The sequence below is a fragment of the Hippoglossus stenolepis genome, chromosome 18, assembly GCF_022539355.2.
Source record: "Hippoglossus stenolepis isolate QCI-W04-F060 chromosome 18, HSTE1.2, whole genome shotgun sequence".
NCBI lineage: Eukaryota > Metazoa > Chordata > Actinopteri > Pleuronectiformes > Pleuronectidae > Hippoglossus > Hippoglossus stenolepis.
In genome coordinates, this window is record NC_061500.1 from 1967646 (window position 1) to 1985858 (window position 18213).

General features: G+C 44.1%; 1 protein-coding gene across 1 annotated transcript in view; it reads left to right on the plus strand.

Moving 5' to 3' along the window:
- LOC118126050 (cingulin) overlaps positions 1–18213 on the plus strand; it is a 35262-nt gene that overhangs the window by 5128 nt on the left and 11921 nt on the right. Inside the window, exons 2-6 of the mRNA XM_035185208.2 lie at positions 7782–7886; positions 9616–9746; positions 14843–14951; positions 15627–15817; positions 15907–15982. Coding sequence (XP_035041099.2) covers positions 15953–15982 — 30 coding nt within the window. The 5' untranslated portion in view covers positions 7782–7886; positions 9616–9746; positions 14843–14951; positions 15627–15817; positions 15907–15952. The remainder of the gene's footprint in view (positions 1–7781; positions 7887–9615; positions 9747–14842; positions 14952–15626; positions 15818–15906; positions 15983–18213) is intronic.

Sequence of the window (18213 nt, forward strand, 5' to 3'; positions counted from 1 at the left end):
CACGGACAAATGTGTGGAATGGTAACACTGCATTCTGAACATTTCCATGTGTGTGTTAATGAAAGTCCTTTGTTCGTGTCTGGGATGTTTATCATGTTTAATACTCTCTCTCTCTCTCTCCTCTCTCTTCTCCTCTCTGCTTCTCCTCTCTCTCTCTCTCTCCTCTCTCTTTCTCCTCTCTCTCTCTCTCTCTGCTTCTCCTCTCTCTCCTCTCTGCTTCTCCTCTCTGCTTCTCCTCTCCTCTCGGCTTCTCCTCTCTGCTTCTCCTCTCTCTCTCTCTCTCTCCTCTCTGCTTCTCCTCTCTCTCTCTCCTCTCTGCTTCTCCTCTCTCTCTCTCTCTCCTCTCTGCTTCTCCTCTCTGCTTCTCCTCTCTCTCTCTCTCTCTCTCTCCTCTCTGCTTCTCCTCTCTCTCTCTCTCTCTCTCTCCTCTCTCTCTCTCCTCTCTGCCTCCTCTCTCTGCTTCTCCTCTCTCTCCTCTCTGCTTCTCCTCTCTGCTTCTCCTCTCTCTCTCCTCTCTGCTTCTCCTCTCTGCTTCTCCTCTCTGCTTCTCCTCTCTGCTTCTCCTCTCTCCTCTCTCTCCTCTCTGCTTCTCCTCTCTCTCTCTCCTCTCTGCTTCTCCTCTCTCTCCTCTCTCTCCTCTCTGCTTCTCCTCTCTCTCTCCTCTCTGCTTCTCCTCTCTCTCCCCTCTCTCTCTCCTCTCTGCTTCTCCTCTCTGCTTCTCCTCTCTGCTTCTCCTCTCTGCTTCTCCTCTCTCTGTCTCTCTCCTCTCGCTCTCTCTCTCCTCTCTGCTTCTCCTTCTGCTTCTCCTCTCTCTCTCTCTCTCCTCTCCTCTCGGCTTCTCCTCTCTCTCTCCTCTCTGCTTCTCCTCTCTGCTTCTCCTCTCTGCTTCTCCTCTCTGCTTCTCCTCTCTGCTTCTCCTCTCTCTCTCTCTCTCCTCTCGCTTCTCCTCTCTCCTCTCTGCTTCTCCTCTCTGCTTCTCCTCTCTGCTTCTCCTCTCTGCTTCTCCTCTCTCTCTCCTCTCTCCTCTCTGCTTCTCCTCTCTGCTTCTCCCTCTGCTTCTCTCTCTTCTCTCTGCTTCTCCTCTCGGTTTATTCTTCACCTGAGTGAACTGCGACGTGTCGTCACAAACTCGTCTGAGCGTCTGAAAGCTTCTCGTTCTCCACCTTCACTTAATGTTCAGGCCAAAACGTTTTCAGGTTCCAGGGTCGGCGCTGTGCGTGTTTCGTTTCCTCCACCTGAAAAAAAATCCCTCATTATTCACGGCTGTCATTTAGAAGCTTCTCCTGAAAACGCATCTTTTAGCATTTTATGGCTCCTTGTTTTTTTTGCCTGCTGCTTTTAATGAGTGTTGTTTTGCATCGTGAAGTAGCTCCAGGCCTCAATTTGGCATCTGGGAAAGTTGGCTTGACTCCAAAACCGTGGTCACCCGGTGCTTATTACTCATTAAGCCTCGTCGGAGGCCGAGTGGGTGCAGGCTGGGTGGGTGGGTGCTGGGTGGGGTGTGGGGGGGTGCTGGGTAGTTTCTGGGTGTGGGGGGCTGCGGAGCTCGCAGATTACATGTTGTTGTTTTTGTCGATGTTCTAGTTTTGAAGCAGAGATGAGAAAGTGAACGAGTTCGAAAAGTCTCATCATCCGTCTGCTTTTTTTTTTTCTGAGGGAGACGGAAGAAATGTTGAAATGATTATAATGAGTTTTGGTTTTTACTTCTGTGAAAAATCCAAACTTAAGAGTGGAAATTTGGTTTTGGACTCATTTGACTAATTCATTCACAGTTTTGTTTTTAAATTACACTTTCTCTGAGTTTAAAACTTTCAAAAGCAGTTAAACAAATCTTTGCCCAACATGTTTAATTAGTTATGATAATGTCGTACTGCAGAAATCTGAATATTGAGGAAATTATTAGTTTTTTGTCATTTTAGTAACCAGCAACTGAAAAGGGTGATGGTAAAGATTTACAGTTCATTGCAGTGTTTTATCTTCGTCTTGACAAATGAAAATGTGACGTAATAATCCACATTTGTTCCATAATATTAGACACAGTCACCATCCATCCATTAGCTGTAGCACTTGTTAGGGTTGTGGGTGCTAATCCCAGCTGACATTGGGGTCATCAGTTGCCAATGAGCCTCACCTGCATGTGTTCAGACTGTGGGAGGAAGCTAAAGTTGCTGACGTGCAAACTCCACAGAAACGCTTGAATCAAATCTCCTGGTCCTTCTTCTTAGAAACGACGCCTCCTCTCCTCACTTTGTAATCTTTCGGTTTCACTACGATAAAAACATCCACACGTCCCGTCTCTCGGACTCTGACCTGTTCTGCTCTCGTTGGGTTTGATCAGACAGAACGTGGACAGGTCAAAGTCTGTTTCATGTCTGATTCAACACATTTGGACATTTGTGATTTCACGTCCACCTCCTCTGGATAATGTCTGGATGAGTTCAGGGTTAAACTTTACAGTCGTAACTCCAACTTGGATGCACGGTACAAACCAGTATAAATACCTCTGATAAGATATAAACACGGCATCACGTGGCTGCACGGACTGAACATTGAACTGATTCATGCTTTTGGCACTAAACATCGTCAGTGACCATAAAAATGTTGTTGCGGTAATGTCCGGAAATAACTCATTAAGTCAATTTGGCATCGATCCATTAGTTTTTATCAGTTCCTTAAACGTCTTTTCTACACCTGTCTGCTTCTGTGTGTCCATGTCTACCTGTCTTTCCTTCTACCTGTCTTTCCTTCACCTGTCTTTCCTTCACCTGTCTTTCCTTCTACCTGTCTTTCCTTCACCTGTCTTTCCTTCACTGTCTTTCTACCTGTCTTCCTTCTCTTCACCTGTCTTTCCTTCACCTGTCTTTCCTTCTACCTGTCTTTCCTTCACCTGTCTTTCCTTCACCTGTCTTTCCTTCGCCTGTCTTTCCTTCTACCTGTCAAACAAGCGACAGCTCATCATTCCATCTTTTATTCCTGGCCAAGTCTCTGGGAGGAGTTCAACCCAGCCCTGAGAGCAGCTTTGTGCCAAACCTATAAAAAAACCTGTGTTACTGCTTTAATTAACCTTGTTGTGTTGTAATATGTCGTAGTTTGTGTCTAATATGTTGTTATGCAGACATCTCGCTGTTGTTGTGAACATTTTCATGGTAACGGAGAGTCCCACCAATCAGAGACATTGTTTATGTTCTTAAACTCTGTTAATATCACACAGACTTGTGACCTCGGATCGTCACATCTCTATTCAGAACATGAATCTGTAGAAATCTGGATCTGCACAGTTCAACCTCGTGTTTAGATAAAGTGTCTGAGACTTATTTAACGAGACAGATCTAGTTCAGGACGAGACTAAAGTCTGGAACGTGATATGAAGAATTCCTCCCACGTTCTTTTCTTTTCTTCTTTTTGTTCAGTTTTAAGTAGAAAAGTATGGAGGAGCGAGCGAGCGAGCGAGAGAGAGAGAGACTGGTGTAACTGTTAAATACAGAGGAACGGGTTCGGTTCTGCCTCATTTAACAGGAGCACAGAGCAAATACAGGAGAAGTTCTTATTCACTGCATCATTAAACACAGATGAACTGGTTCCACTGTTTTAACGCGGGTGTTTGTTAAGAGGCGGAGCCGCCGGAGCCGCCGGCCCCTTTTCGTGCTGCAGGAAAAGTTCCAGAAAAGTTCCAGAGACACTGACTCTGACACTTGTTCTCACATCCAGAACCTCTGGGACATGTCAGGACTCTACCTGGAGTTCAGTGCAGGTCTGAGAGCAGCTGATGGTTTTCCGCTCCTTCAGATGTGTTTTGATCTCAGACTCTGGAACCTTGTCCTCCAGCATCTGGGTCAGACCTCGGCAGCCAAACTCCCACATCTGGTGGAAAGTGTGAAACCAGAATCCTGGAGGCTGTTAAATCTCCTCCTGAAGAAAAGCAGCTTAAAGTTTAAATCAATCTCAGTTTCACAAATAGACTTTTATTTCTTGGTTTGAAGGATTCAAGTATTAAGAAAATGTGTATTTTACCTCTATGAGAAAAAGCACATAGAAACTTTTGATTTGAGTTTTTATATTAAATTTAGTTCTTGATAATATATTGAAGAAAAGGATTTTAACACTTCACAGATATGCCACAAATCATAAAAGACAAAGTTTTGGATAAACGGTCAAAGTTATTTTCTACAGTGCAGTGAAAAGTAGTTTCCTTCATAATGAATCTTTAAAGGAACCAGTTGTTCTCTCCCAGTTTAAAGCTCCTGCTGGTTCAAAGTACGCTTCGCACACAAGGTGACATTCCACAGCCGTGAGTCACCTGCAAGGCATGCTGGGTAAGGGAGTTCCGCGGCGGGCTCCTCCGCACACCGGTCGTTTTGCTGAGTAATGAGGTCGAGTTATGATGATGGTGCAACGACATCAACCTCTGACGTTTCTATCAGTTTAAAAGATTCGGATGATAAGATTGTACTTTGTGGTTGCGTTATTTTCTTGGATTTATCGTTTTATAAAGTCGTTAAAATACCAAAAGTGCCTCGGATGGATTTTTATTGTATCAGGAAATATTATTAACCTCTAAGAAGTTTTTCAACAAATATAATTTCCCCTGGAGTTTGTAGACTTTGCTAATTAAACAATCTGTCGAACGATCAGTCCGTTCATGTTCAGCAGAGGAAGTACAGTCATCATTTCTGTGATCGCTCGTGTGTGTGTGTGTGTGTGTGTGTGTGTGTGTGTGTGTGTGTGTGTGTGTGTGTGTGTGTGTGTGTGTGTGTGTGTGTGTGTGTGTGTGTGTGTGTGTGTGTGTGTGTGTGTGTGTGTGGGAGGTTCCACACCTCATACCTGTCAGCTTATCAAGGTGTGGACTTGGCGATCTGACACCATCGTCGGGCCTCACCCAGTCACACCCTGGGAGGAGGTGCTCCTCTGTCATGGGGTGGGGTGGTGGGGGGGATTGGATCCTTGTGATCCACGGCCCCGCCCCTGATCCGGCCCCGCCCCTGGTTTAGTCGTGGTTTATTTAGCCTTGAGACAACTTGACTGGACGTGTCATCGTGTTTATGTTTTCTATAGCGTCACTGTGTTTACACAGACTTTGGTTTTGTCTAGATTTAAACTCTATAATTGGACGATTAGTTGGGTTTGTTTGTTTAATACGTTTTATATAGCATGTAGACACACACACACACACACACACACACACACACACACACACACACACACACACACACACACACACACACACACACACAGCAGATATACTATCCTGTACAGTAAGTTATTACTGGTACAGGATTTTGTTGTTCTATCTAGAATTTAGTTTCCAGTGCGACAGACTTTTTGCTTAGAACTTGAATGTAACACACACACCCACACCCACACCACACACACACACACACACACACACACACACACACACACACACACAAAGTAAACTGACCAGTCAGGCACAGAACTCTCCGGCCGGATATTAACTAACAAACTCACATTCAGGTCAGTGGGGGGTTGTAGTTAGGGTCATCTCCATGTACACAGTGGTGCAGCCCCCCCCCACACACACACACACAGAGAAACCCCCTGTGGTCTGAGCTCAGTTTAAGAAATGAGTTTTGAGTCCGTGTGTCACCATGAGCTCGTCTCTCTCTCCTGCAGTGAGTATTTGAGAAACTTTACTTTTTAAAGAAAGTGAAGTCGTCTTTTTAAAACCTTAATATTTGTTAGTTTGATCAGTTTAAAGAGCCTTAATCTGGGGACATTTTTAGTGAGTTAACTTATTCTTGTCTTTATAAAGCAGTAGCATATTTTTAAAAAGCATTAATACTTGTTCGTTTCACTACAGTTAACCTTTGTGAAGTGTTGAGTATTGTTTTGTTCAGTTTGTCGTCTCCGCGCTGGAGGACGTGAATACGTTTATTTATTTTAACCACATTCGGTACATTTGCATGTTTTCGCTCGTGCTTCTTCTTGGTATAATGTACAGAACTGTTTTGTTCGGGTTGAGCTTCTCTGACATTAACGCCCCGACTCACAGAAATCACATTCACACACGCGGCTAATTTGTTTTCCCAATTACGATTTGCGGGGAAACAATTTGGAGAAACAAACGAGCAGAATACAAACATCGTTTCCAGCAGCCGGGGTCAGAGCGTAACGAGGAGAGAATCACCGCAGCCCACATCCACCAGCCAGCGCTCTACTTTATAATGAGACTTTGTGAAAGGGAGAGGACTTTGTTGGGTCCTCTGAATGTCACCCGCCGCTCAAACGCTGGATCTGACTCGTTCTGTGTCTGGAAACTGCTCCTGGGCTCCTGTCGAGTCACGTGACCTCCCTCAGAGGGAATGAAACACAGAGGGACTTGTTTCCTTTACATTAAATCAGACGACATCGCGGACGCCCGGCCCACTCGAGCTGCGGCTGCTTCCACTCGTGTGGCGCAGCGGGGGAAATAATTGCCTGTTGTCCATCTGTAGTGTTTCTATACGGCGAGATTGATTTCCCTCTTTAAGATGAACGCAGGCCCGGGTCGTGGGCGGGACGCTGCCTCCAGCTGAGGGTCGGCTCGGGAGGCACTTTGGCTCTTAACTGCTTCAATTTCAGGTTTTAGTTTAACTTTCCTTTTAAAGCTTTTTGAGACAACACCTCAGGATTACTGAGTTTGTGTTTATACTTCTATTCTTCTAATTCTGCTGCCGCTCACAAGGTAGAAGTGACGTCTCCTCTCGGACGCCACCTCTGCACAGAGCAGCTGTTCAGGTGACAGTGGTTTCAGTCTGGGTGTCGCTGCTGTAACTGTCGAGGTTGGATTTCAGGATCAAACACATCTGGGCGAGGTCACGGCAGATAAGAGATATTATCTTCACATGCTGCAACATGCATTATGGCAAAGGTATTTCACAGTTTATTCATAAACGAAAGAAAACAAATAGGTTCCAGGTTTGATCAACGGCTTCTTATAGAGACTTGGCTCTCACCGTCATTCTGAACCTTTATTCCCTCGGAGCTAAATATCTGGGTTTATCTCTTATATCTAATAAAAACATAATGATACAGTTTGATATTCGACATTAGTAGATTAATAAAAAAGTAATCCACTGATGAATGAATGAAAAGTTGCAGCAGAAGCTTTTACTTGTATCGACCACATGTTGAAAACAGTTTTTCATAAACCTTTGTGATCGTGTGTCCAGTTGTGTCCAGTCAGCTTTATTTATGGCTCAGGGGATAGAGTGGGTCGTCCATCCTACCAGAGGGTCGGCGGTTCGATGCCCGTGTCGGCCCATAGATGCTCAGTGTGACCGTTTCCATTCTCAAACCGTCGGATGTTTTATTTTACTGCTTTAAAGTGGAATTGTGACTCAGACAAACCTCAGGCTGAGAATACGTTGACTCATGTGTTCGTCCCAGGTGGGAACCACGTGCGCTGGTATGTAGGACGCTCCCTCGTCCCTTGAGGTCGTACACGTTCCCGCGCCGGATTCACCACATTTCAGCCTCCCCCCCCCCTCGTGGTTCCTGTCTCTCTCCATTCCACACCGATGAAAAAGTTTGTCCAAGAATCACAGCAGCGTGTTTGGCTAGTCGGGTGTTGCCTTAATTCCGTCTGACGTTCGCGTCTCGACGTTCACGCAGAACAATTTGTCGCATGTCGTCGGTATGACAGAGATTCTGCCAGGTTTGGAAACAAGGGCTTTTCCCCAGCTGGTGTTCGGTTGCTGCCAAAGCTGCTGGTTGTGCAACGTGAGATTTACAGTGTGAGAGGAAATAAAATAGTGAAAATCTTCTGTGTCTGTGTTTCAAAGTCTCCAGAGATCCAGAGACACACAGAAGACGTCGCTGCTTCTGAGGACAAAGTTCAGCTGATAGAAGAGGACGTGCTGCTGTCTCCTGTCTCTGAGAACCACCTGGTAAATACTGGAAATAATAAGTTCAAATAATAGGAATAATATACTGTTCATGTGAATATTAGCTCCAGTGAAAACACTGAGACTTTTATCTCCAGTGTTTCTGAAGCACGAAGAGTCGTTTTCTCTTCCCTGAAGTCGGAGTCAGCTGTTTTCTTTTTGTTTTGTTGTTTTTAAACTGTGGATCTTTGCTACGGGGCTAATTGCTCGACACTGCTCCGACTACATTCCTCCCAACAGTCGGGTTTTAGTAGCTTCATGTGCTTTGCTTGATTCTTCTCTCTGTATCTCAGGAGGAATCTGTGGAATCTGTCTGTTTCTCTCTTGTCTTTCGTTCTCTCTCTCTCTCCTTTCACCCGTTGTCGGTGTCTCCAGAGGCTTCGTTCAGACAGGCAGCTCCAGTCCGATTCACTGTCCTGCTCCGGTGTCAAGTGTCTTTTAATTATGAGAAATACAACGAAGCACTGAAGACAAAATCAAATTAAACCTGTGTTTTTGAAATGATCGTCAGTGGGTTTAATGTCGATGCACAGAAGTTATTCATAAAAGAGTCCCTGCAGGAATTTAACTCATGTATCACAAGGAGCTTAAAGTACTTTTATATTATCTAATTATCCAAAGTCAAATAAATATCCTACGACAAAAGCAGCAGTTGATGTTTTGATCCTTTCTGATCGGATCTCTCTGTGTGTTCCGTGGCAAAATCACCAAACTTTTATTATTTTGTTAATAAAAAGAAAAAAAAACTATATCCTTGAGCATCTGTAAAAAGAAAGGAATTTATTTTTGTACATGAAAGGAGACGATACACAACCTGAAGATGGATCGAAGGTGAAGATTCAAAGAGCTCGTTAATGAAAACAACCGTGATTAGTTTCACGTGATTCTTCAATAATAAAAAACATAATTATAACATAATGAAAGTTCATCTAAATCCAACACACGTGACCTGTGAGTTGGTGAATATGAGGAACATCTGGAACGTAACCCTCTCTGAGAACTTTAGTAATTTAAACGTCTTTATCCTGCCACTCATAAGTTTCAATATGACAGACAGACAGACACAGACACAGACAGACAGACACACAGACAGACAGACAGACAGACAGACAGACACACAGAGAGACACACAGACAGACACACAGACAGACAGACAGACAGACAGACAGACAGACAGACAGACAGACAGACAGACAGACAGACAGACACACAGACACACAGACACACAGACAGACAGACAGACAGAGATCAGTCACTCTCTGACTCTGTCACCTCGACGAGTTCAGACGCGTCACATTAGATTTAAGTTCTTTAAACTTTATCTCAACTCGTCATGTCCTCCTTTTGTTTCCCCCTCTCCTCTGTCCGTCTCTTTTCTCCTCCTCCTCCTCCTCCTCCTCCTCCTCCTCCTCCTCCTCCTCCTCCTCCTCTTCCTCCTGAGTCATCACTTTCTCCTGTTGGACTCAACACGTTGTTATGTCTGTCAAAGTGAATCAGTAGATGACAAAGTGTTGTATAGATGACGATGACTAATGGAACATCAGTTTATTTGTTTTATCTTTTTATTGTCAGCTTCTTTTTTCTTTGACATTCACAGTTTTCCTTTTCACCCTTTATATCTATAGATAGATATCAGATATAGATTACTGTCAGATTAAGCTGCTGTGGCTCAGTTAACCACCAGGGCTTCGTCCCACCTGCTGTAACTGGTCCCGTCTCCTGCTGTGCTCAGGGATCCGTGCGTGAGGAGGACACAGGAAGTGAAGGACTGCGGAGGTTTGTCGTTTGGAGTGAGGAGCTGACCTTTGACCTCCTGCAGCTGCGGAGACAGACGGAGGAGGAGCTCGGCAACATACACACACAGTGAGTCAGCGACAAGGACGCAGCTATTGTACAGAATGCATGAGAGTGCATTCATAAATACAGGAGGGCGACGCCTCTTCACTTCCTGGCACTATTCAGAAATGAAGCCAGAACATCTCGGATACAGACGCTGCCATCTTGTGCCAAAGACCTGACTTCGAGTCGGAGCCTGTGCAGGTTTTATCTTGGTTTGGAATCGAGGTGTTGCCGATAAACGCACTTGACCAATCATGACTCAGTCTCAGCTGTCAATCACGATGTTTCATCCTGTTTAATAGCATCAAATAATTAAAATCAGCACTTTAATAAAGTGTGATAAGAACTACTTAAAATGATTTGAAGAACCGTTTATTTACGTCATTGTATTTAACCCGGTTTCCATTAAATTAAATTCAGTTGCACTGATACTTTTATTTTTAAAGGTTGACAACGCCCTTTAAGTATAACATTTAAAATGCAGTTATTCCCTGACCATCAAAAACTATGAAATATGATTCTGTTCACCAAAGAAACACTCAAATGTGTAATAAGGGGGTGAATGTGCATGTTTGGGGTCATAGAAATTAGCTTATGACTCTCAAAATATTGATTCTGTAAAGTATTTACACACACCAAACAAACCACCAAAGGCAAAATTCACAGGAAAAACAACCGTCTCTCTTCTGCTGCTTCGCTCCATCTCGTCCACTCTCCTCCTCCTTTTGATGAGTCTGCTCCTTTCTCGGAAAGATATCCTCCACGAGGCTAAAATCAGTTCCTGGTAAAACTGTGGTGTTTGTGAAACCGGGAGCGTGTCCGGTGGTGTTTGAACATGTGAGTAGGAGGCAGCTCCGTGTTGGTTTGTGGGGCTTTTGGTCACAGAGCTGAAAACCCAACGGTCGGACTTTCCCTGTATCTCATAACAGCAGCAGGTTCTGCTTCGCTGGAGAAAACAACAGGATCCGGCCTGTCTGTGTGAGTGTGTGTGTCTGTGTGTGTGTGTGAGAGCGTGTGTGAGTGTGTGTGTGCGTGAGAGAGAGAATGTGTGTGTGTGAGAAAGCGTGACCGATGTGAGAAAACGAAAGTGAACGATTCTTTTATGCATTTGAGGCTGTACTTGTGTGTACTTGTGTGTATTTGTGTGAGTTTATGTGTATTTGTACATTTTGGTTGGTCCTCACAATTTCAAAGGGCTGTTTGATGGTTATATAAATAGTTGGTCATATATATTGTGGTATATATATATATATTACAGGCGTCTCTGTGAAATGAATATCATCAGATCTTGTTGGATGGTCAAGCAGCAGGTGAAGCTTTAACACATCTCAGCATAAATCTCTCTTCCTGCGTCGGTCTCGGTTTTTGTTTGACGGAACTTGTATCGAGGTCCTGTCTGAGACTTTTGTGTGAGACAGTGAAGGATTGTGGTGAATTCTCCGGATCCCGGTGCTGAGCTGACGGTGAGTCGAGTCTTCAGATGGTGGAAGGTGGCTGCTGCCTCACCCTGCTGGTTTCCTAATCGCTGTTCTCGTGCCTCGACGAGCAGTTTGGCACGAAAACACAATTCAACCGGTCTCACTTCTGTCAAGACACGACAAGCTGCAACACATCTCAGGATTCAAGGTGTGCGAGCAGACTCACACCCAGCCCGCACACACACACACACACACACACACACACACACTGGTCGGATGATATCCCGGCAACCCAACCGTTGCCGGGATATCGTCTCACACGTCAGGTTTCCCAACACGACACCCACTGCTCCCATCCTCTGGGCTTTACTGGAAGAAGATGTCAGTCTGCTTTCATTTCACCGGGGTTTTCCTCGGCTTGAATGGAGGCTTACGCAGCGACAACACTGGGCTGAGCTCTGTGCTTTTTGGAAAAGAGGACGGAGCTGAGACTCGGAGACGTTGACCGATAGAGATAAAGCCTGTTTTAGGTTCTCAGTGGACCACAAGCTGCTGGAATCAAGCTGCTTTCGCTTCAGCAACTTCTGGAAACCAACTCGAGCTGATAAAACTCTTCTCGCACAACACGGTCGTCAAACAACAGAGAGACAATTTAATCCCAATCGTTCGCTAACCTCGTCTTTAAGGTTCTTTTGCACCAAACTTTTCCAACGCCATGTTGAGCAGCATCATGTGAAGCGTGACCGTCCTGGAAAGCAGCTGAAGAGGATACAACACAAAGAACAGTCACATTTTATTTTACACACTTTATAATCCACTTATAATCCAAGTTCGTCCAATTAAAACCAAACCACAGAGACTAAAGCTGCTTTCAGACCTGCACTGAATTCTGCACGTTGTCCTGAAATGTATGTGAGAACGGAAACGTCCGAAACTGGAAGAACACAAATATCTCAGGATGAAGAAGAGGAGCCAAACACGTAGAAGACGCCGAGGAAGACGTCAACTTGGAGCAGGCAGGGTTCATGACCTTTACTGCAGCCAGCCACCAGGAGGCGATCGAGATGATTTGACTTCCCTCTTGGGAGCTGTCACGTCGTCCGTCTTTATTTATTTATTCACAGTTTGTCGTCTTAATTTAACTCTGCAGTTGTTTTACTGTGGAATGATGCTGCTCTGCGGAGACTGTATTGAAATGAATAGGAGCCGTGTCCTCAGGTGTTTGTTTTAGCTTTGTTTTCTTTGGAGCGCGATGAATCGGCACGCGGAACTCCTCCCTTTCATCGCCGCTGACGTTCCCGTCGTGTTGACTTCTCCACATTCTCAGAAATCCTCCTCGTGAATCCACTTTGTGTTTATTACTGGAAACATCCAGATCAACAGGTCGTCTTAACAGCCGAGGACGTTTCTCTGTCAACACCAGAGTCCGCCCTGCTCCGCTGAGGTGCGCTTGTTTTCTCAACCTCCTGCTCGTGGAGGAGGAAACAATCAGACAAACATTATTCCAGCACAGAACCCGTAACCTGCCTGTTTGTCCTGTCGATGCTCCGGAGCTACTTCAGAATTATTCCTGTTTGTAAACAGAGTGAAGTCAGAAAACGTTGTGTTCGTCCTACCTGGTTTATCTGCAGAAAGTTCACAACTTTTCAAAATAAAAGCTCTATAATTAAGCAGGAGTAAAGAGAACCAGTCGCCTGTTTGTTGAATTTTATTAACCGTGCGTCCAAATGGCGCCAAACTCGGCGCAACACTTCCCATGGCCGCTGAGATCACACGTGCCAAGCGTGGAGTCGATCAGACGAATGGTTTGCGAGATGTGTGAACTCAGACCGACAGACGTTTGTGGAATCAGTCGATAAATGAAAACTGCCACAAGCAGCAGGTTGAGGAAGAGATTGTGTCTGATGGCGACGGAGGAGATCAGTTGTTCTCAGTGGTGTTTTCCCACAGAGAGAGACTGAATCACAGAGAGAAACAGAAACACAGAGAAACTGAAATACAGAGAAACTGAATCACAGAGAAACAGAAACACAGAAACTGAAACACAGAGAAACAGAATCACAGAGAAACAGAAACACAGAGAATGAAACCCAGAGAATGAAACCCAGTCTATCGTCTGGTTCCTCGAGGAGAGTTCCTCTCGCTGCCAACACCAACAGGCGGAGCAGCAGTTTGGAAAACGCCCAGCTGACCTCCGCCGACCCCTCCCCTCCTAATCTGTTCCTCCTTCTTCACGTCTTCAGACTCCTCTGATAACGGAGCCGCTTAACGAGGCGGAGGAGCAGGAGGAGCTCGTTGATTTACAGTTTCCTGTTAACGTTTGACTCCTCGCTCCAAATTAAAGCTTCGTTTCCTCCTGTGGGACGACAGCAGCCCGGAGGTCAGAGGTCACGCTGATCTGGGAACAGACGATGACGTGTGGTCGTGAACTGTTGGTCAGAAAAACAGGATGATGATGATGATGATGATGATGATGTGTTCAGGCCCCACGATGAGTAACGAGGTCTTGTTCCCCTTGTAACCTGCTGCCAAGGTGCCTCTGAGCAAGGCACTGTCGTCCTCCTCTTCCTCCTCCTGCCAAAGCATTTTGCTTATTCTTCACATTCCTCTCCTCCTTTTTTCCTCCTTCAAGATGTTTGTCTTATTTTCCTTCCTGTGTCAGTCGGCTGTTTATTATTTTCATTCCACTCCTTTTCATCCTTTTGACCTTTTTTTCATGAATATCCCTCTCTCCTCCTCCTCCTCCCTTCCTCCTCCCTCCTCCTCCTCCTTCTCCTCCTCCTCCTCCTCCTCCTCCTCCTCCTTCTCCTCCTCCTTCTCCTCCTCCTCCTCTACAATCTTTATCTGCTTCATTTTTTTCACTGCACAGAAAACCTCAGAACTCCCTCGTTCCTCTCGTCACCTGCTGTTCTCTCTCTCTGTCACAGAGGTTTAGTGCCTCCTGGTGGACGGATGCTTTACTACACTCTGATGTCTGAGTGCATTTCTTCTGCATCCCTGTAATAATGTTGTTAACATGAGACATTTTCAAAATAAAACCCTCAGACACATCAATAAATGTACTGTAACAAGTAGTACTGCAGTGTCCTCGTTGACTGTAACTTCTGTCGCGACTGTTATTTTACTGCAGTTGCTCTGGACTTGTAGTTTATAGCAGTGTTCCCAGTGTTCCCAGTGTTCCCAGTGTTCCCAGTGTTCTCCGTGTTCTCCGTGGTGAGTTTGTGGTTTTCCGTCTTAGAACCTGGATCATTAATCTCTGACTCAGGATCAGATGTTCAGCTCCGTGTGTGTCTATGAAAACTCGGTCGTGTTTGTTCAAGGTGCGAACGCTGTCACGTTGAACCGGGTGAACGCAGGTCGAGAGTGTTTGATGTGGGAACGCTGCTGGTTTGTGGTTTTTGTGCCTGCAGACGGGAGAGAAGGTGCTTGGAGGGAGGGTTGATGGTTCAAATCCCAAAACCACGTCTACGTTTGTCCCTGGACAAAGTTTCTTTACACTAAAGTTCCAGATAAAATGAGACTGTAGATGTTAAAGTAGAAAAGTTGAGCTGGAATTGAATCAAAATTATTGAATCACCAACAAAATCTATTTGTTTCCACCTAAAATGGATTGATGACATCATATCGTGTGTGTGTAAGATCTCAGGAGGGAGTCGAAGAGTTTTTTATAAACTAAAGTTTTCTGCGTTTGTTTGTTTTCAGACTCGTTCAGATCGAAGGTCGTCGGCAGCTTCTGACCTCTGAACTGTTTCATCTTCATAAGAGGAAGAAACAGCTCGAACAGGAACTGAGCTCCAGGCGTCAGACGAGCGTGAGTGACACAGCAGCAAAATACATCATGTGACAAAGTTAGAAACTAAGAAGATTTATATGGTTCATTTCAAATATATCAAATGCAATTCAAATAATTTAAAATAGATGAAAAATTAGGTAGAAATTCAGATTTAGACACTAATGCAAACCAAAGTGATCAATGATAGAAAAGACAACAATCAGAGAGAGTTAAGATAATAAAATATTTATAATCAACTGTAATAACTTAACAATATCTACTTGTTAATTTCCCTCTAAACTTGTTTTTATTTACTTGTTTTTCCAACAATTGCAGTCAAATCAATAGTTTTTTTAGGTTTTAGCAGCTTAATTAAAACAAGTTATTTTACTCAGTTGAATTTAACTGCCTTGAAAAGAGGAAAGTAAATATTATGTTTACTTCATATTTACTTTTTAATGTTGCTGTATTTAATTTGCTTGTTCAGTAGAATTTGCTAAAATTATAGATAAATAAATAAAAGAGAGAAGAATGATTAGTTAAGATGATTGTTTTATATTTTAACAATAAGACAAAACAATCATATGATCAAAATACTCTTAACATCTCTATAATTTTTTATAATTTTCGGACTAAACAAACAGCTGGAGTGTTGCTCAGGTATTATCTAACTGTGACCTGTTATTAAAACGTGTCGTTTCATATTTTCTGCAGTTTCACTTGTGCGCTTGTCGGGAGCTTCAGGCCTCCATCACCGAGCGTTTGGTCCAATCAGAGGAGCTGGTGTTCCAGGAGGCGGCTGTGATCTCGCTCCGTCAGCTGCTGAGTGAAGACCTGCACCGGTACCAGGAAGAGAGCGAGAGGCTGAGACTCTTCACCCAGAAGATACTCAAACTGTCCCACAGGTACCAGCACCACGATCCCAGGAAGACAAGAGACGGAGTTTATCACTGACGGCTCTGAGTTTAAAGCTGTGATGATGTTTCTCCTTCAGGTCGGACGGAGAGGAAACGTTCGCTGACAGACGGAGCGACCGCACCATGCAGGGAAAGACCGAAGAAAACAACATGGTACAGTCCAACTCCTCGTCTTTAATCGTCCTCTGTTCTCTCATCGCTTCAGGTTTTCATTTCTCATTCGTGTCTTAATCGAACCTGAAAACCAGACAAAACGTCTCTGAGGCCAAACAAAAAAACTAACACACCTTGAGTGTCTCAATCGCCCCCTTGTGGCTGACTGGCTGCAGTACAGGTCACAAACTCAGGCGTAATCGGGAGATGAGCCAAACTAAAAGTCAAAATGCAACTTCAAACATTGCGATTAGTTTATTGGCCTTTGAATATTCAGACCGTGGCTCCAAAAGCTCAAGACGGCGGCGTTCGTATTCTGTTCAACTGGAGGAAGTGGAGACGTGTCGTCCATCTTTATTCACAGGATTTGGTTCAGCGGCTGAATCTTTAAACTCAGTCGAGCTTTTAAACAACAATTATCGGTAAAGTAAAAATCAACAACCAAAATAAAACTGCTCAGTGCGATTTGGTTGTAGGAAAACAGTGTCGCTGTGTGTGTGTGTGTGTGTGTGTGTGTGTGTGTGTGTGTGTGTGTGTGTGTGTGTGTGTGTGTGTGTGTGTGTCTGGCATTGGTCCAGCTGTTGTCAGTCTTTCTCAGACAGTCGGAGTAGAGACAGAGGAAACATCTGCCTGCTCGTCTGGCTCTGTCTGTCACACACACACACTGAACACACACACACACACACACACACACACACACACACACACACACACACAGTCTCTCGCTCTCCCTCTTCTACCATCTTTTCCAAAAAAGAAAAAACCACCCATAATAAACTGACACAGTTGTGACAGGAAACATCGAGGGAAGGAACCTGGTTTGAGTCTTATTATAACAGGAAACCTGTCAAAGTGTCAGCGCGGTTTAACTCGTGAAGCTGAAACACAGCAGCAGAGCGACCGGCTGCCAACACGCTGCGTCTCCGCTCACAGACACAACGCCGGCGTCAAGACTATCACCCAACAATCATTAAAGAATAAATAAAACAGATTCTTCATTAAGAGCTTAAAGTGAAACTGCGACAGGAAATCCAGCGTTTGGGTTGAACAGCTGCTGCGGGTGAATTCATTCTCCATCGGTTTCAGTGGATAATTAAGAATAAACAGGAGAAAACGTCGCTCGTCCACTGGAATCCAGATGTTTTCTGTCCATCTGTAACATTCAGGCTTTAACTGACTGAACCAAATCTACTGTAAATGTTTCTCGACTCGTTTTCAACAAACAAACGTCTCCTTCAACCAGATAAACCCAAAAGGATTTTAACATTATTTACATTATTTACTGGAAATAACAGGCTTCAGTTTATTTGCAGGTTTATTTCGGAGCTTATTGAAGTGAAGCCCAATGCTCATCACTGGTTTGACTGGTTTGACTGGTTGTGAACTGTCCTGATTCAACCAGGAGACGTCTGCACCTCAAAGTGTTAGTTCTGTAAAATCACGTGTTAGAAGTGATCACTCTTCCTGAAACGCGTTACTAAATGTTACTAAATGAGTCATTAACGTGCATTTAATGTAATCTGCAGAAACGTGAAATATGCACCTGTCACCTCGTCGTCGACTCAAAGTCCTGACGTCGCCTGTGAAGTGGATTTAAGAGGAAATAGGTCAAGTTGTGTAAAAGTGGATTTTACAGCTGACAGACTTAAAGCACTTTTTAACCCTGATCCCCGAAATAATGTTCATCAAACAAGAGACTGAACGACTTTGTGATGTTTCTGTTTAGTGTGTTTGGTCTCGGGGGGGGTGAGGAGCGGGATTCAAACCCTCGACATTCAGACCCTGAGTCCTCGGAGCGGCTCAGTAACGTTCTCATCAGATTATTTGGGGTTAATCCGTCAGAAAACAGCCTGGATTTGTGTAATCACGCATCGTTCTGATTAGATCTGAATTTAATAGATTTAGATTTTTAATTAAGAGGTTTTTTGTAGATTCACTGATCCGACACAGATTGATTAATTGTCTGAATGTGACACCATCCAAATATTTACACCAATTAATATTAATGAATTAATTAAGATGAAACATCGTCGCATTTTGTAAAAAAGCACAAACACCGAGTTCAGGTACGAGACGTAGATCTGCAGTGTGGAAATAAATAATAAACCAAAAAGCAAGAATGTAAATGTAAACTTAAATTGTTACGTATAAAAATAACTTTATTTATATAAAACCTTTCAAACAAATCAAAGTGCTTTACAGGCTGAATAGGAAGATGAAAATACATTTTA